General features: G+C 42.5%; 3 protein-coding genes across 11 annotated transcripts; 2 read left to right on the forward strand and 1 right to left on the reverse strand.

Annotated features, from left to right (window-relative positions):
• The first annotated feature begins 1,893 nt into the window (after positions 1–1,893).
• On the forward strand, positions 1,894–5,657 carry LOC133168441 (zinc finger protein OZF-like). Of its 2 annotated transcripts, XM_061300013.1 has the most exons (3): positions 1,894–2,042; positions 2,723–2,850; positions 3,021–5,657. In XM_061300013.1, the coding sequence occupies exons 2-3, from the start codon at positions 2,748–2,750 to the stop codon at positions 4,313–4,315; spliced, it is 1,398 nt and encodes a 465-aa protein (XP_061155997.1). In that variant the 5' UTR covers positions 1,894–2,042; positions 2,723–2,747; the 3' UTR covers positions 4,316–5,657. The 2 variants fall into 2 exon arrangements, with proteins under 2 accessions (XP_061155997.1, XP_061155998.1); XM_061300014.1 differs by lacking the exon at positions 1,894–2,042 and having other exon boundaries at positions 2,146–2,850.
• Positions 5,658–8,200: 2,543 nt separating this feature from the next.
• LOC133168108 (zinc finger Y-chromosomal protein) lies at positions 8,201–14,145 on the forward strand. 7 transcript variants are annotated; one of them, XM_061299372.1, is made up of 8 exons: positions 8,201–8,516; positions 9,542–9,638; positions 9,866–9,959; positions 10,034–10,180; positions 10,342–10,491; positions 10,593–10,715; positions 10,941–11,084; positions 11,363–14,145. In XM_061299372.1, exons 3-8 carry the CDS (start codon positions 9,866–9,868, stop codon positions 12,688–12,690), a joined length of 1,986 nt encoding a protein of 661 aa, XP_061155356.1. In that variant the 5' UTR covers positions 8,201–8,516; positions 9,542–9,638; the 3' UTR covers positions 12,691–14,145. The 7 variants fall into 7 exon arrangements, with proteins under 7 accessions (XP_061155356.1, XP_061155355.1, XP_061155354.1 ...); XM_061299371.1 differs by having other exon boundaries at positions 8,201–8,495; XM_061299373.1 differs by having other exon boundaries at positions 8,202–8,495; positions 10,052–10,180.
• A 2-nt stretch (positions 14,146–14,147) lies between these two features.
• zdhhc23a (zinc finger DHHC-type palmitoyltransferase 23a) lies at positions 14,148–19,001 on the reverse strand. 2 transcript variants are annotated; one of them, XM_061299378.1, is made up of 10 exons: positions 18,575–18,944; positions 17,901–18,056; positions 17,226–17,822; positions 16,972–17,139; positions 16,405–16,644; positions 14,939–15,100; positions 14,784–14,857; positions 14,483–14,596; positions 14,299–14,400; positions 14,148–14,234 (listed from the first exon to the last, which is right to left on the reverse strand). In XM_061299378.1, exons 2-10 carry the CDS (start codon positions 18,017–18,019, stop codon positions 14,215–14,217), a joined length of 1,596 nt encoding a protein of 531 aa, XP_061155362.1. In that variant the 5' UTR covers positions 18,020–18,056; positions 18,575–18,944; the 3' UTR covers positions 14,148–14,214. The 2 variants fall into 2 exon arrangements, with proteins under 2 accessions (XP_061155362.1, XP_061155360.1); XM_061299376.1 differs by lacking the exons at positions 14,148–14,234; positions 14,299–14,400; positions 14,483–14,596; positions 14,784–14,857; positions 14,939–15,100 and having other exon boundaries at positions 15,866–16,644; positions 17,901–18,035; positions 18,575–19,001.

Genomic DNA, 19,001 nt, shown 5'->3' on the forward strand with positions numbered 1-19,001 from the left:
TTTTTTTGTTTGATTACTTTGAGGTTAATGCCGTGATACGCTGTTTAATTATGATACTGAAGGAATGGGGTGGAAATACAAAAGGTCCTGCCTAGCTACAAAAACAGATATGCTCAAACTTCATTGAATAAAATACATAAGCAGACAAGTTTATTCACATATTAAATCAATAGAAGAAACATTTTAAGCATATAATTATACCTACACACCAAATCAATAAAGAAGACCTAACTAGACATTTTTGATAGGTGGTAATGACAAAGGTTTTTATAACCTTATGATCTGATATGTATTTCTGAGCCCTTTGAAATAACTAATGCTGTCTGATGTATTGCCTGAATAGCTTATTGATCCTTAAGGAACAGTTTAATGCATGCCTGATGATCTTTCTAAATCACAAACATTGCCAAAGTCGTCTAAAAATGTTCAGTACTTGATTATATCTTATGTTTTGACTAATGCTAGACGCCAGTTTTCGATTACTACTGAACGTTTTGGACAGAGGGAAATATTTTGCCTAACAAAGAAAATATATGGTTGGAAGCATGATTAAACTAAGAATAGGATGACGTAAGCAAGTACATGGAGTTTCAAAAGAACAAACAAACAAAAACATGGTAAGTGGTGAGTACAAACTTTGGATAGTCAGGGAACATTAATAAATGGATGATGTCACAGCCAAAAGCTCACATAATTCCGTACAAAATGTCAAAAGAACAAACAAACAAAAACATGGTAAGTGGTGAGTACAAACTTTGGATAGTCAGGGAACATTAATAAATGGATGATGTCACAGCCAAAAGCTCACATAATTCCGTACAAAATGACAAAATTGAAACAATGATGAGTGGGTGGTGTGCGACAGTGGGCGTAGTGGATGTGTGTGCAAGAATGGTTTACAGGAAGGACACTTGGAGAAAACAACCAAGAACCCGACCAAAGGTTATCGCCAAGGCCAGATGACGGGATGGAAAACAACAGCCCCCACACACACTGAATCGTCCACAATCAGCCCCCACCCCCACGGAACCAGCTCTCACTGAACCAGCACCCACTCAATGGAATCAAACTCTCCTGCGAACTTGCCACACACCCTGACTCGTCACCCATCAACCTCGGCCCACACCGGCATGTGCAACTGAATAAAAGCTGAGCCAAGAACCTTGAACGTTGCCTTTTCTGAATAGAGACTTTCTGCACTTGAGCATGGTCGCACGAAAGGCCCAGCGCTGTATTGTACTTTCCTGGAAACAAAGCTTTCTTAACAAGAATTGTGATTGAAGTCAACCAACCTGTGTAAGTCTAAATTATGTTTCGGTGTCTTAGCCTTTTCCTAAAACTGAAGAAATAAAATGAGCACGCGGTGAGTAAATTGGATAACAGGTGATTGGCTATGGCTTTTGCCGTGAGGCGCAGATAGCGCGCTTCCCAAATTGTGGCCCAAAAATCCGACAAAGGTAATTATCATAAACAGCATATTATTACTTTATTTGATACCACGGCATTAACCTCAAAATAATGAAACAGATCAAATACCAGACCCAATTTTAACAATGTAGGCTTTGGCCACCAGTGTGCGTATGAAACCTCATAAGCTTAACTTTTTTGTGAAGCACGTGGATGGAAAGCTTCAAGGCTTCATCTGGCACGAGCTGCTGAAATCTTTCTGGCTAGTGAACACGAGTGTTAGACAACACGCACGACAAACACACGCTAGTATGCTATTAAAAGTTATTCGAAAAATTTTTTTTTTTTTGAAAACGTGCTCAAGATGGGGTTTTTTTTTGCACGCAATGTTAGTTTGTTTGCTCGACAACAACATAAAAACGTTCCACGGTGTTCTGCTAGAGGGCGCCCGCGACCTCACTCAAGTTACGTCATCATTACGTACCAGGAAGTAAAGCGACAACAACAAAACCGCGCTAGGTCCAACCACTCAAATAGAAGCGTATCGCCTTCCATTCGGCTGCATCGGATAAACACGCAACTTTACTTGGTGAATTAGTAACATTCGCTATACTACGACTGCATCGAGGAAAGAGGTAAGTTACGGCGGCGGACCTAAGTTGTCATGTTAGTGTGGTGTGCAAGGATTGGAGTCGGAGGCGGAGTGACAAATAACGGTGCCAACGGCAGTTGTTTTAATGACATTTATAATTATCGTCACTCAACCACGAGCCGACTATTTTCCCCTCGAGATCCTAACACACACTAAACTAGACAGGAAACTCCCACACCTGTAAACCATCCCACCGGAACTCGGCAACGTGAACTTAGGTTCCGGGTGAATTATGTCAACCCACTACACAAGCACCTTTATTTGTAGTACTGCCTGGTCACAGTACAGAAGTACGGCCCGCTGCCTTTAGCATGATAGCTACCACAGTGCTAACTTTATGATATTTATCTGGATTTTTGTTACATACTGGTTCTTGTCTGATCCATGCGTAATACTGATTAGCAGTGATGGTTGCCGGCATGCCGCCGATTTTAAATCTCAATGCCTTCATGCACTCTATCAAATGATAACGCGTAACCACGTTTGCAAAAACGGGACCGATCGACATGAAATGTCGTTTAGGATATTGGGTCGCTTGAAGTTCACGTTGTAAACAACACGAGTTGAAATTGATATTCAACCATTTTACTCGCGAGAAAAACAAATACTGGTTGTCTTCTCCTCTTTATGTCATTGTGTGAATTAATGTCTGTTCCTACTTAGACCTGACAGTGGCTGCAGTGTGAAAATGTCTTCAAGGACCACAGCAAAGTACGTGAAGGAAAAGGACTGTAGTCCTCGACAACTGGAAGATCTTCGGCTGCAGCCGTATGTTGTTTTGCGCAGAGCAGGTTAGGACACGTTTATTTTCTATTATGAATCCTCTTCCACTGTTTCTTTTTAGTAAAATTCTATCAAAATCATGTGTGATAGGCAGATTGAGGAAGTCCTTGTGTAAGTTTTGCCAGTTTCTCTTCAACTGTAAACTCCATTCTCAATGTGTGTTTGTCTTTTTTTGCAGACATCAATGAAGCTATTCGTCCTAAGCAGCAGGAGCCAGATTTTACTCACATTAAAGAGGAAGATGTGGGCAAAGAGGTCCATTACTTCAATGAAAAAATGGAGCAGCAGTTTCTTTGCACCACAAAAGAGGAGGAAGAGCCGGAGCGGCCTTGGAATAAAGAGGAGGGAGAAGACTCCTTTGACATTAAAAAGGAGGAGGAGGAGGAGGATACCTGCAAGATGCCATGGACTGGTGTTACTGTGAAGAGTTTAGATGAGGGTCAACATGATGTGAGCAAAGGGGCAGGGCCTCCAAGCTGCAGCTCAAGTCAATGTGATGAAGACCACTGTGGAGGATCACAAGCAGCTCCACCATCAGATAGTGATGGCATGTCATCACATGTTCCTGCTGCTGCTGCTGCTGAGGAGTCTAAAAAAAACATGATAATGCACACAAGTAAGAAGAACTTTTCTTGCTCATATTGTGGCCAAATATTCTCTCAGAGGGCAAATTTAAAAAAACACACAAGAATCCACACTGGTGAAAAACCTTTTTCGTGCTCTGTCTGTGGCCAAAAAACCTCTCAGAAGCGAAGTTTAACAATGCACACAAGAATCCACACTGGCGAGAAACCGTTTTCATGCTCAGTTTGTGGCCAAAAATTCTCTCAGAGGGGAAGTTTAACAATGCACACAAGAATCCACACTGGCGAGAAACCTTTTTCATGCTCCGTTTGTGGCCAGAAATTCTCTGACAAGAGAAACTTAAAAATTCATACAAGAATCCACACTGGCGAGAAACCTTTTTCATGCTCGGATTGTGGCCAAAAATTCTCTCAGAGGGCAAATTTAAAAAAGCACACAAGAATCCACACTGGTGAAAAACCTTTTTCGTGCTCAGTCTGTGGCCAAAAATTCTCTCAGAAGGGAAGTTTAACAATGCACACAAGAATCCACACTGGCGAGAAACCTTTTTCATGCTCAGTTTGTGGCAAAAAATTCTCTGATGGGGGGCAGTTAAAAAAGCACACAAGAATCCACACTGGAGAGAAACCTTTTTCATGCTCCGTTTGTGGCAAAAAATTCTCTCTCAGGGGAAATTTAAAAAAGCACACAAGAATCCACACCGGTGAGAAACCTTTTTCATGCTCAGTTTGTGGCCAAAGATTTTCATTAAAGGGAACCTTAAAAGGTCATACAAGAATCCACACTAGCGAGAACCCTGTTGCCTGCTCAGTCACTTGCCAAAGAGTCTCTATTGAGAAGAGCAATGACCCGGGACGTTTTCACCTTCTATTTGAGGAGACTTCATGAGTTTTTGCATCAATGATAATACAGTGATCCCTCGCTGCTTCGCTTTTCGTTTATCGTGGCTTCACTATATCTTGTATTTTTTTTCCAAATTAAAAAAACATTTAAAAGTCTAAATAAAACTTGGAAATTAAGGGAACACGTCTAACCTTTAGGACAATGTAGTATTGCTCCAAATGTTCGTTTACATTTCTTTAGGAGTCTTCTTTCGCGTGTTAGCACGATCACGAGTTAGTATCTTTCCGCTATCTTGTTAGCCTGCCCAGTACATCTTGTTGATGGCCGTACTTCACGGATTTCACTTATCGCGGGTGTTTGTTTTTTTAACCAATTATCCGCGATAAACGAGGGATTACTGTATAGTCAACTGGCCTTGGGATGATAATAGTTTTGTAGTTTATTATTATACTTTGTTTATTTTGCTTTTACTTCTGGATTTTAGCTGTAATTAGTTTTGATTCATATTCAGGGCAATTTGCTTAGTTTCTATTAATGTTTAAGGTTTAGTTTTGTTCAGCTTTTAATGTTTATGTTCAGGTGTTTGCCCCGCATGTTGTGAAAAGACACTACAGCCCCCCCCCCCCTCCCCTCCAAGCGAAATTAGACAACTACAGGGAGGAATAGAAAGTTGAGCTGCACAATATTTAAACTCTCCTCCAAAAGTGAGGCCAATTCTCTTCATTTTTCAGAGAAAATATATGAAGCAATCTGTGTAGAAAAGCTGAATGAGAAAATATGAAAGCATGTGGAATGCCTTGTAATCATGAAATAAAATGAGAGTGGATCATACAGAATGACATTGAACAATGTGAAATCATGTGAAATATTGGATCATATGGAATTGCATAGAATGGTATTAAACGTTAACGAATGATGACACACGTCATGTGATACACTTTAAGAAATGGAAGTCCATGAGATGTGAGGAATTCCCAACATTTTACGACACAAGTAAGGTGAAGGAATGGGGTGGAAATACATATAGTCCTGCCTAGCTACAAAAACAGATATGCTCAAACCTCATTGAATAAAATACATAAGCAGACAAGTGTATTCACATATTAAATCAATAGAAGAAACATTTTAAGCATATAATTATACCTACACACCAAATCAATAAAGACATAACTAGACATTTAATGACAAAGGTTTTTATTACTTTATGATCTGATATGTATTTCTGAGCACTTAGCAGGGCTCGAAGCTTATTTTTTGCCCAAGTTGCCCTCGGGCAAGTTGGAGAAAATTTTACTTGCCCGAAACAAAATTTTACTTGCCCGAATTTTTTTGGAGTGGATTTTTACTAGCCCGACACATTTTTGCAATAAAAAAGACAACACTATAAGTTTTGCCTTCATATGCCTTCGTATCCGCCAACCGGAAACAAGCTCTGCTGGTGCGCAGGCGCAGAAGAGCCAGGTACGGGTGAGAGAGCATGCATTTAATTACGAAGCGCTTTGCCGTTATCAATGTATTGCAGACTTACACGAGAAACTAACCGCTCCCTAGAAAACAAAATGTCGGACCAGAAGCGGCAGAAGTTGCGAGAAATTATGCACAAAATCGTCTTTTTACAGCTTGAAAACATGGTATTATGGCAGGGCAAGTTCGGGCAAGTGAGGAAAAAATTCTACTTGCCCGTCTGCCATCGCTACTTGCCCCGGGCAATCGTTAGTTTCGAGCCCTGCACTTAGACATAACAAATGTTTTCTGATATATTGCCTGAATAGCTTATTGACCCTTAAGGAACTGTTTAATGCATGCCTGATGATTTTTCTAAATCACAGACACTGCCAAAGTTGTCTAAAAATGTACAGTTCTTGATTATATCTTATGTTTTGACTAATGCTAGACGGCAGTTTTTGATTACTACTGAACGTTCTGGACAGAGGGAAATATTTTGCCTAACAAAGAAAAGATCAAATTCAAAGTCTGCTTTATTGTCAATTTCTTCACATGCCAAGACACAAAGAAATCGAAATAACGTTCCCACTATCCCACGGTGACAAGACATAGTACACAATATACACACAAGTAAACAACACAAAAAATAAATAAAAACAAGAATGCACAAACAATGAATAAATAAGAGTGATGAATAAATAAACAAATAACACAATAAAAATGAGGAGCAAAAATGGAGCAAGTGTGCATACAGCAGACAGTCAGAATATAGCGCAAAAGTACAGGACGCTACGCAGAAGGGGGGAGAGAGTTCAGGATCCTAACAGCCTGAAGAATGAAGCTGTTGGTGAGTCTGGTGGTGCGGGAGCGCAGGCTCCTGTACCTCTTCCCAGAGGGCAGAAGATCGAACAAAGAGTGAGCGGGGTGACTCACATCACTCACAATAGTGGTCGCCTTGCGGGTGAGATGGGAGGTGTAAATGTCCTTCAGGGAGGGGAGTGAAGCACCAATAATCTTACCAGCCGTGTTCACTATGCGCTGCAGGGCCTTACAATTAGTTAACTGGTGTCAGGATGATAATAGTTCTGTATATTTCCTTATAAGGAATGATGTTTATTTTGGTTTTAGTTGTGGTCTTTCACTGCAATTAGTTTTAATTCATATTCAGGGAAAGTTGCTTAGTTTTTATTAGTGTTTAGGGTTTTGTTTTGTTCAGCTTTTCATGTTCGTGTGGATCAATAAAATGAAAAAAAAAACGTGTTGGATATCCCCCACTTTTTCTTGAACAGTGTTTTTTTTTTTCTATTGCCTTGCTACTAACAACGTACTTGAGATGCATTAAGACATTTCATTAAAAAGTTGTTTACTTCACCGTACTCATTAAATTAAATTATTTTGAAATAGGATTCTAATTAAGACTATTAATCTTCTATCATTTGTTGTTTGTCTCAGTTTCTGTTTTTGCAATGTGATGTCCAGAGCTCTGAGCTGCTTGAGGAAACCGTGGTTGGGCAGGACGCAATGGCGTTGTTTCACAGGTTCTCTCAATGGAAAAACAATTATCCGATGAACATTTGCTGGATGACTTAGTTTCACGAATGTGCAATGTTGTTACGTAATATGTCCCTCTAGCGTTAAACAACACGCACGACAAACGCACGTTAGTATGCTAGTAACATCTATTTGAGTCTTTTTATTGTTTATATTTTGAAAACGTGTACAAAATGTTTTTCTGACGCGTAATGTCGGTGGTGGCGCTTTAATAGTAACACTTCACTTACTTAACAGGAAGCAGTGAGTAGCGACGTGCATTCCAGTTCTTTTAATTGAACTGAATCTTTGGAATCAGTTCCCTCAAAAGAATCGTTCACCGAATCGTTCGCCCCCCAAACACACACTGATCCGTTGTTGAATGGGAAAGGCAAAGCAACAGTCACTCGGTCGGTCGTGAGCGGGATTGCATGTTATTGCACGTTTGTTGAAGTCATATGAACTGAAAAAAGAACTTCAAGAAGTGATACGTTCACTCACGTTCACTAGAAAGAGTCGTTCTTTTGAACGAATCGTTCACTCGCGAGCCAACACTATCTGCTACACTACTGTATTTTAATGGTGGTCATTAGTACTTAGTACTGTTTTTTTAAGTGTTACTTGGTGCAAAAGGTTTGAAAATCAATGTTCTAAATCAAAATGTGTGTGAAAACTAGTACATAGATAGGTGTTTTGATGGAAACTAGTCCAGCTTGTCTTTGTTTGTTTTTGTTGTTTTTGCTTTCATGCCCAAAGTGGGACTGTAGTGTGACTATTTTGTAAAAACTACTCGCCTGCAGCCCCTAATTCTACGGCTAAGTGTACAACAAAAAGGCCCAAGTGTCACTCTCCCCAATGGTCTTTGCAAATTAATATACCAGAAACAAATGAGGGGTCGTCTCGGGTTTATGGCCTGTTTTCGTTTGCTACTTATCCGCGTGCTTTCCACCACAAACCCTTCCGCATTTTCCTGAAGCTCTCGGGCTGTGACGTGTCGCGCTGACGGCGGCCTCGGAGCTTGGAGGAGCGGGGGGCTACTAGCATGACAAGATCAGGCTCCAGACGCTCTGCCTTGCTTTGAGTGGAGCTCCAGATACATCCCCCGACCCCTCCTTCTCGACTCCTCTGCGGCCCGCCCAAATAACGCCAAATACCCGATTGAATCGAGCCCGAGTCTGGGGTAGTGGGGGGGTGACCAAGCGGCCCTGGTAAGCCGAGGAGCGGACGGAGGCCATCCCTGCTGCATCTGGTACGGGGCTCCTTGTTGCTCGTAAGGCGGCCACTTGCAATGCTAAATGTGCACTTGCTCGTGTGTGTTGTGTATTTTTTATTAGGCTTATTCTTCTTCTGCATGCATGAGACATTTTAATTTATTCATTAATTTCCACCGAGAGGCCGCAAAAAGAAGCGGTGTGGCCTTTTCTTCTTAGGCCCAGGCCCAAAGAAAGGCCACAATTTCTAACGGGAATTTAGGCCTATCGTTTTAGCTAGCGTGCTAACTAGCTAGCTCAAAAAAAGGAACGGATTTATTTTGCATTATGATCACTTCCGCCACGCGTGTATTGTGTCAACTCTTTCAACGCGCGACAATTCTCAACAGCAGCCCAGTTAAAATTATCTCCTTTGCTTTGATTATTCTACATACGGGAGTAAAATTAGCATTCGTTTGTACACGAAGCTAACAAAATGGCGGATGCTACTGGTGTGATCAAACTCTGGCAGAGGTGTGTTCGGTTCACGACATATAGACCGAGCTTCTTTGTTACATAACCTACTCTTTTATTGTATAACTGTTTTGCATAAATCCATTTAGAGTCTGTCTCACGTGTGAAAATGTGTTCTTCGTCGGTGGCCAGTGCAACCCAGCAGTTATTAATTTTTACTTGGCTGATCGTATCGTGTTTCGTCTCTTTGGTTGATTCGGTTTGCTGGTGTATGTTTACAGGATAATTAACGGCTCCTCTGTTGCACATCATCTTTAACGCCATATTTGTGTCTTTCCCTGAATTTCGGCGGCTGGTACCCCAGCATCCTTCAGCATCCCTTTCTGTGGATATGTACAATGCAACACAGGAAGGTGGTGCTCGTTCGCTTGTAAAGAGTTTCGATGGGCTAAAAGAACTCTGAAATTGTGTGTGTATGTTAAGTCATGCTGTTTTAGCTCCCAACTTTAAAAAAAGGGACATCCAAAAATAATGCATATTACATTCTTTATTGCTAACTAATTAAATTCTGAACGAAAAAATGCTGTTACTCATAGTGTGGAAGCCCTAAGTGTTTTTTATTTGTTTTCAGCTCTCCAGTAACAAATGCAGTGCAAGGACAATGGACGAGGAGGTCACCAGACTTTCAATATCTTCTGAAGAGCCTAAAATAATATTACACGGATCGGGTAATGAGCCATTCATGTCTATATCGTACAAAAAGTTCAACCTAGTAAGAAGAAGACACTATTGGGGTTATTTGAAGAAGCAGGATTCTTAGTTTAGCCAGATAAGTTTGACCCAAGATGATGACGCATGCATGACAGTGAACCATTCAATCCTAAGGATCTTTATTTTGAATAAGCAAATGGTCTGCATGCTTATCTGGCTAACTGGGTAATCCTGCCTCTTCCAGATGAGGGTGGTGCCGGCGGGCAGGAGTTTGTTGTGGAGCTTCAAGAGACTTTGTTGGTGTCAGAGGGCGAGGGTGAAGGCATGGCGGTGCACAGGTTTGCCCCAGACGAGCTAGTCATCCAGGATGCTGTTGAGGATGTGGTATCTGAGTATGTGCACTGCGATGAAGATGAAGATGTCGCTGTAGAAACCTGCGTGATGGCCTTGGATGGTGAGGAGGAAGGCGTCGCTATGGGTGACATCCCCGAAGATGGCCTCGACCCCGAGCAGCAGGATGATGACCAAGATAGTTGTGGCGATTATCTGATGATATCATGTAAGTTACCTTATTCGTGCTGTACTGATGATCACCACTTGACTGTCCTGCCTTTTTTTTTTGTTCCCCAAACTTTCAACTGTGTTGGAGCACCAAGAGTAAATGTCACCACCTCCTGTGATTGATTGTGAAGATAAGTCCTTTTTGTCACCCTTCACTAGTGGATGAAGCTGGCAAAATGGTGTCAGAGGATGGGACAGAGGTAACGGTTCAGGGAGCAGTGGAGGACCAAGAAGTGGAGAAAGATGAAGATGGACAGGAGGTGATAAAGGTCTACATCTTCAAAGCTGACTCTGGGGAGGATGACATGGGTAAGAAGCATTTTCAACTGAAGCATTCACCCATGGTGTTCTCAAAATATCAGAAACAACAAGCTTTACATGCTTTTTCTTTCTCAAAAATTGTTCTTCAGGAGAATCAGTGGACATCAGCGATGGGGACATGGATAATGTGGCACTGACAGATTCGGGCCAAACACTTCGAGAGAAAATGGTTTACATGTCTGTCGACGATTCTCATCACCAAGAAAACCATGGTGAGTGAGTTAAATTGATTTGCAAACTTTGCAGGACTGAGCAACTATGAATACTATTTTTGTCAATATTTTTGTGTGTGTTTGAGGTGATGAACTTGCTTTTGTGAAAGAAATTTGTGACATTTAGATGGGTGACATCTTGGGGTTTCTCAGGTTTTATAATTGGTTGAATCATACTGGAAGTCAGATTTCATCTTATTGGAAGTAATTCCTTTGTCCTCACAGTCGTGGAGGATAGCGAGAGCTGTGAAAACCGTAACGGAGCCGCAAGCGCACTCCTGCACATCGACGAATCAGACGGTGTTGATGAAATAGGCCGACAGCGCAACAAGACCAAGCGGCGATCCGAACCACGACAAGTCCAAACAGGTACAAATGGTCACCCACTGAAAATCGAATTTTAAAACTTCTGTGTGGGTAGATTTTTCTTTCACTTTATTGTATACATTCGTTTCGTGTAGTGACCCATTCATATGTATTCCATAGCCATAAAGGTATTTTTCACACATGTGGTCTACTCTAGATAATGGGACACTTAGTAGATTAACCTAAACTGCTAGCCCTGGTAATATTTCTGTCAATTATTTTTCGTTGTCACTGGAGAAAACTATCAATGGATTATGTTGCTCTTATTTTCTCCTTCCCAGCCATCATCATCGGTCCCTATGGTCAACCTCTGACGGTGTATCCCTGCATGCTTTGTGGCAAAAAGTTCAAATCGCGTGGCTTCCTAAAGCGGCACACAAAGAATCACCACCAGGAGGTTCTGACCCGAAAAAAATACCAGTGCACAGACTGTGACTTCACCACCAACAAGAAAGCCAGCTTGCATAACCACATGGAGGTGCATGCCCTGAGCACCAAGGCTCCTTTTGAGTGCGAAGCGTGCGGCAAGGAGTTCCACCAGCAGGCGGCGCTGCTCTCCCACAGACTGCAGCACCACCATCGGGAAGCCAAGGGTCAGCAGCAGCAGCCGCCGCCTCCGCCGCCAGCCGCCAAGACACACAAATGCAAGTTCTGTGAGTATGAAACAGCTGAGCAAGGACTGCTCAACCGACACTTGTTGGCCGTTCACAGTAAAAGCTTCCCGCACATTTGCGTGGAATGTGGGAAAGGTTTCCGTCACCCCTCCGAGTTGAAGAAACACATGCGCACGCATACAGGCGAGAAGCCTTACTCCTGCATATATTGCGATTACAAGTCAGCTGACTCGTCCAACCTCAAGACTCACATCAAGACGAAGCATAGCAAGGAGATGCCGTACAAGTGCGAGCGCTGTTTCCAGACGTTTGCCGAGGAGGAGGAGTTAAACCAGCACGGACTTACGCATGAGGAAAATAAGACCCACCATTGTGCCCACTGTGACCACAAAAGTTCCAATTCCAGCGATCTGAAACGGCACATCATATCCGTGCACACCAAGGACTACCCGCATAAATGCGCCGTTTGCGGCAAAGGCTTCCACCGGCCGTCTGAACTCAAGAAGCACTCGGTGGCCCACCGCACTAAGAAAGTCCACCAGTGCCGACACTGCAACTTTAAAAACGCCGACCCTTTTGTCCTCAGTCGCCACATCTTGTCTGTCCACACCAAGGAACAGCAACAGGCCTCCCCTGAAAAGAGCGAGGCCAAGAGGACAGAGACAGAGACAGACTCACCCGCTGCGTCCCCTAAAAAGTCTGCCCCTAGCGCCTCCGCAGCCGCTTCCGGCCCGCCCGCTAGAGTGAGCGCAGCCAGCCTAGCGAGCAGCGTGACCGTGGTTATCGGCAAAGGACAGAAAGAGCGCCGAATTTACCAGTGCCAGTACTGCGACTACAGCACGGGCGACGCGTCGGGATTCAAGCGGCACGTGATTTCCATCCACACCAAGGACTACCCGCACCGCTGCGAGATTTGTTCAAAAGGCTTCCGACGACCGTCGGAGAAGAACCAGCACATCTTGCGCCACCACAAAGATGTGGTCCAGGCAGAGTAATAGGACGGCCCATCACACCCTCAGCACTGCACCACTCACGTGAAACTATGTGGGGTGGTTGCTGCACTTAGCCTGTCCTCTTGTTTACAGTGAACCCCCGTTTATCATGGATATGTTTCAAGAGGTGAAACTTTTACCCCTTCCTTATATATATTTTTAAGGGCCTGTTTTAACCAAAACATTACTGTCATGAAATCAGAAACTACTTGCTTGCGTGGTTCTCCAAATAAGGCAAAGCATGTGTGTTTCAAGATGTATTTGCTACATCACATTAGAAGTTTACAGCAAAACACAGACAATTTTAAAAAAATGTCATTTTAATTTAAACACCAAAGCAGTCAATCACATCTGGATTTCCACTATCTTGTTCCTAGCATGAGCCAAACAGGTGTTAGCATAGATGTTACAGCAATTGCAAACAACCGGTGCTTATGCACACAAAGCACCAACTCATAAAATAATATTTGGCTTTGGTATAAAAGTCACAAAGGATGGCTTTAAAATTGTCTTACCGTGCCGCGGGGGTTCACTGTAGTAATCTTTTACACTGTCAACCTCCTGTCTCTTGGCTTGTATACACATGTACATAAAACCGATGATGTCGGTGAGCAGCAGAACTCTGTAGACTTGCACTTTTTACTGCATGATGGGGGGGGGTGCATGGCGGATAGTGCAAATGTCTCTTTTTGATACCCTTTTTCATTTTGCAGACTGCAATTGTAACTGTCCTCATTTCATTTCCCCAAACCTGTGTGTAAGGTGTGTCTCTGAGTCCCAGTGTACTTAGAGCAGTCTGGATTAGGAGCATATTTGCTGTAGCGCTTGACACTTGGGTAAAGGTAAAGGCTTTTCTCAAAAAGTATGTGCCAATTATGTATGACTGACTTAAAGCATTTGTGTTTCCCCATGCTGGAACGGTGGCTTGCATTTTGTGACCAATAGCCAACGCTCCTTGGCTCATAAACAATCATTCGGAGATTGGTATACAAAGTCGCACGATCAGTGAAAATTCGACAAATTGTGGATCAGGGAGTGATTAAAATCAGACAATATTTAGCCAATACAAAAAATGCCTAGATAGTGACTCGTATCTGTAGTGGAGGGGCGACTATGAGGTGCTGCAAGCTGTAAATTAACTGTCTTTTTTTTTTTCAACAACACACAATGCTCTTACCAGAAGGGAAAAAAATGTAAATGTTTGTAGAAGCAACTTCAGAAGACAGGTTCTTGTGGTGTACTTTTTACATTTACCCCCTCACCCTTGTGGTTTGTTTTTTATATTTATTTCATTTACAAGTTGTTGTATAGTTATGTGTAACTAGACTTCTATGGGACGTAAATTATTGTTTTGTATACAAATCTGTATAAAGTGTGTAGATGTTAAAACACTTGATGAAAGTGGGTCGTGTCATTCTGGATGTGTCGTATTTGTTAAAAAAAGGTAATAAAACAAAAAGTATTTTAGCTCTTTGACTTTTATTAGCATAAAATGTCTTGATGGGTTAAGATGTGGCTGGCAGGAAGCTAGGCAGCAGTGCACTCACCTAAACGGGACAAAGCATTTATGTCCTTAAAAATGTTGAAATGAAATGTTTGTCTTTACCGTACCATTTTGGGGGAGGATTGCAATGTTTTCAGCTAGGATTCCACTTTCCAGGGAGAACTGCCTGAACCTGTCTTGCAGATCTTGGCTCAGATCCACTCCGCGGCCTGTGGAACCACCAGGTTAGTCTCCCACTCTTGACCAACGGAATATTTTAAATCCGAGCAATTTTAAAATCAAGATTATTACCATACAGCTTGTTTACAACGGTGGGATGATCTCCAGATGCCTTAACAGTTTGAGTCAGGGCGTACTGGTCATACTTGATATCCACCACGCGCATGTCATTCTCATTGCCCCAACCTGATAAGACACAAGTGGACAAATCTCAAGAAGGCAGAACTGTTTCGATGGAAAAGATATAACTGGCAGAGTAACTGCTTGGCATGTGGATTCGCATAAGTAAATTTGTCCTTCAGATTTTGAGGATTACTGCGTAAAATGTAAATTCTTGAGAACAGTCAATTTTGTCAATATAGTGTACACTCACTTGTGTATGTGAACTTTCCAGGCATGTCAGTCTTCTTGGCCAGGTTGTTCATTCTCCAACATGTTCCATCAGGTCTGCACAAGAGCAACTGATACATGGTAAGCAGCGTCACCCTTTCGCACTTCAAAAATCCACATTGGTCTTGTCTTTCTCACTTTAGACTGGCATATGAAATATCCAGGTCACCGTCTGCAGTTGGGTTGAGCATGGCCGTGCCCATTTTCATGCTGGCGCGGTGTTGGACGAACCACTGGCCGTTAGTGGCGAAACCGATCAGGTACCACTTACCTGCCATCTGCCGAGACATGCAAAATATCCTAAACGCTGCAAAAATGACATAGAAACATCTTTCCACCCGGTCGATGTGTCTTACCCCTTGGACGTTGAAGTCACCTGGGGGTATGACTTCGGCCCTGATGGAGGTCAGCACGACAGCCAAGACGGTCACCAATAAGACCATAGCAGCCGGAAAGCAATGGATGACAAAGAGGAGAACGTCCAACGGTAAAAGCTCTCCCTGCCTGACATCTCTTTATATAGCGGAGGACTCTCTTTCCCTCCCCTGCAAGCACACTCACTCCTACCAAAAATGAGAGCTGGGATGAGTCCAAACATGTTCCCGCAGCCACACTTTTAGACTCTATCACGCTTAGGATTCAGCAAAATGTCCTTGAGAGTGTCACATTGCATATTTCATAATCCCCTTAGTTGGACTCAAAATGGAGAACAAAAGAGTGGGATCTCTCTGGTGTATTCCACGGCAGAGGGCAAAGAATGAAATTCAGCTGTCAGCAGTTACAACACAAACAACTTGACACGTGAGAAACCAAATGCCAAATGTGGTGGATCGGATCATCTACTGTATTCACTTGTCCTGCTCTGTCAGGATTTATTGAGTAGGATTGTAAAAATTAGCGTTGATAGTGATTTATAGTATATCGTCCAATTAAAAAGCCACATAAGGCAAAAATGCGCTTTCCCCATCCCAGGGAGATCTTTCCTCACATACCTTGCCAGTTTAAACAGGTAGATCATCAGCCCCGAGGAAGAATGTAATCAATGAAATGTCACTTTTTGCCAGATTATTTAACAAGAATGCCTCAGTTTTATTCTGAATGAGTTCACGAAACCAACTTGGAATTTCTTATGCAGCCATTGCAATAATTTAACGCAAGAAGCCCACATTTACTCACATGGTGATAAAAGGGGATGCATTGATGGGGAAACCAGAAAAACGCTGAGTCCATCGACTTGAACATTACATGAAGACTATGTATTGATTTAAACAACTTGCTCCACCCACCATATGCATTATGAAAAGGAGAAAGAACACATAAAATATCATACCCACAATGGACAGACCTTCATTACCATATTAATAATTAAAAGTATGTATTTACTACAAAACTGCACAAACAGTCACAAGTGAGTTTTTTATTTTGCACACGTAAGTTTAATTTTCCACTCATGATGCATGTAATATCCATGTTTTGTTTCCATGTTCAGTATTCATAAACAACTAAACAAAAGCACCGTTTCCTGTTTGGAAAAACACAAGCTTCACTACGTTAATGTTGAGTTGTGAAACTAGACCAAGTCAGGGGGGCCGGATCGAGGACACGTGGAGGCGTCGGCCATAATGAGAAAATCAACCCAGTTCTGGTAGAAGCCTCGTGAATACGTTCCCGTAGCGACGGCAAGCCCCCAAAGACGACTTTGGCCCGTTTTGTTCCTCAGGGCCAGCTGGGCCTCCCGCTCGGTCACATTGAAGCTGATATTCACGACCTGTGCCACCAGTAGGTACAGCAGCCCACATGTGACTATCACGCTGTACCAGGCACAGGTGAAGCAGAGCGCCGAGCTACACACACCGACAAAGAGGGACATAAAAATGTGCAGCAGTTAAAAATGAGAAAGAAATACAGCAATATAAATCAATACATTTTTATACCCCACAATCAGTTAACCTAAAACCTGCACAACAAAAACAAAGAAGGAACTTTAATTTTTTTTTTTTTTTAAACTAGACATAACATAGTTGCACAAGTGCACACACCCTCTTATAAATAGGCGTGAGACTGTGTTCAGAATTAAGCAATCACATTCAAACTCAGCACAGCATTTAAAGTGCCTATGATTAACCGTCAATAAATTAAGGTGAAAAAAAAAAAAATCTCGCGGTTCATACCTGGCCTGAGAGTAGACACCCGGGCAGTAGAGGAGCGCGCTGACTAGATATTGTTGAGGACACAGGCTGTGCAGCACCAAACTGATCCCATACAAAGATGTAAGCAGGAACACACACAGGGTCAACAGGAAGCTGCGGTGGTTACCCTGACCCACACAACTGTTTAGCCTACAACAAAATAAACATCTTGGATTCATCATATTCTACAAAAAGAAGTCAGTTTTCCGTTGTAAATAAACTATCAAGTCACACACCAGACACAATGGTGGTCCAGACGTTGAACACAAACCCCACATGTTCTACAATGTCCCGCCCGAGGAGGTCGTGTTATCTTGCACACGGGACACCTGCTCCACTTTTCACTTGGTTTTGAGAAAGAGGACGATGCCTCTGTCAGGAGAGCCCCAGTGAGATGTGCTGATCCCTTATCGTCCTCTTCGTGTGGTGTAGCACTAACAAATCCCGGGCTTCTCTTGGTCCGAACCAGAGAGACAAGAGTCAAAATCATCCCGGTGGTCACGGTACACAGCTGCTTCTGACTCACGTCTCCACGAGGTATAATCTCAGTGATGAAGAGGTAGTACGCGTAGGCCAGAGAATAGAGCGCCAGGGTGAGGAAGAAGAGCGTGCGTCTCTTCCTCTTGTGGGTGGCGTAGTAGAGCCACAACACCAGGCCGGGCAGAGCGCTTAAGATGATGATACCAAGAAGGTAGTGCAGTGCCGCCACACGCAACAGGAGAGGGAGCAGAACCAGTGCAGGAACCAGGGAGATCTCCAAGTTGTCAATCAAGGCCTCCAGTAGAAATGAATAACAACCACTACCACTTTTTGGTGCCTTGGCTCTCAGCCATCTTCAGTGAAAGGACAGACAAAGCAATATACAGGTTTCATTGTGATGTTTAGGTACACAAATGTATCTCCATCCATACCTGTTAAAGGCCTCGTCCAGATCGTCACAGTCACAGCAACATCCGTACTGGAATACGTCACATTCGCAGCAACACATTGGATCATCAGGTTCTGGTGGTTTCAACTTATCCCATTTCATGGTGGCTTACTTTGACCTAGACACAAAACAACCCTCACTTGAGGAGAAAAAAAATGTTACCAAAGTCTTGCAAGTAAAATTATATTTACAGTAATACGTAGTTATTAGAAGCTAATTATCTCGATCCTGTGGGATGATATAGAATTATTAATTTCTATAATCAGCCTTTGGTGCTTTCAATGTAATTTGTTGAAACAAGGCCATTATGTCCATAGAGACAAAAACTATCTGGGCCAATCAAGTCCTCAATATTGCACTTTATTGCCGCTGAGGTCCAACTATTGTACGTTAGAATTGCATATTTCAACATGAACGATGAATATTTTCAGCTTCAAAGTGTTAATCAAAATTAGCATTCTTACGTTAGTATTGGCAGAATTTTTGATACTTTTTTTTGTATCCAGAGTGTGCAGGTGCTGGACACTGAATGTATTCCTTAGCAAATCAAACTATAATTATTATTAATATTATTAGTTGTAGTAGTATCTTTACAGACTTATAACGATTTTTCCAACTTTACAAAGACATACAGATATTTTCAAAATTTTAACTTACCTTTTATTCCCAAACCCTTCTGAGCAAGAATCAGTGAAAACCTCTCTCGGCTATTGCTCCGGCTCTTGTGTGAGTGAATGAAGAAAAAAAAATATATACCAGTTGTATGTGGTAAAGAAAAAGTAAAGATGTCACGTCTCAACTGTGGTGCCTCCGTGCGATGGTCGCCCTCTTTAGCATTCCCACGGTGCGAGCATCTCATCAAGTCTTACCCTTGCTTCTTCACATCAGCAACAAAAAGTTCTTCTTCAGTAAATGTAAGCTAATTTTGCTGCAGTTACCTTTTCTGGAAGGAAAAACTTTGATATGCTGAGGGAGCTTTGTTTCTGAGATGGTTAGCAGCCCCAGTGGCTCCACACTGGCCTGGCTGCAGGACAAGGCTGCATAATATAATATTAGCCACACGACAGGGAGTGTAGTAGATGGA

Source organism: Syngnathus typhle, linkage group LG15, assembly GCF_033458585.1.
Source record: "Syngnathus typhle isolate RoL2023-S1 ecotype Sweden linkage group LG15, RoL_Styp_1.0, whole genome shotgun sequence".
NCBI lineage: Eukaryota > Metazoa > Chordata > Actinopteri > Syngnathiformes > Syngnathidae > Syngnathus > Syngnathus typhle.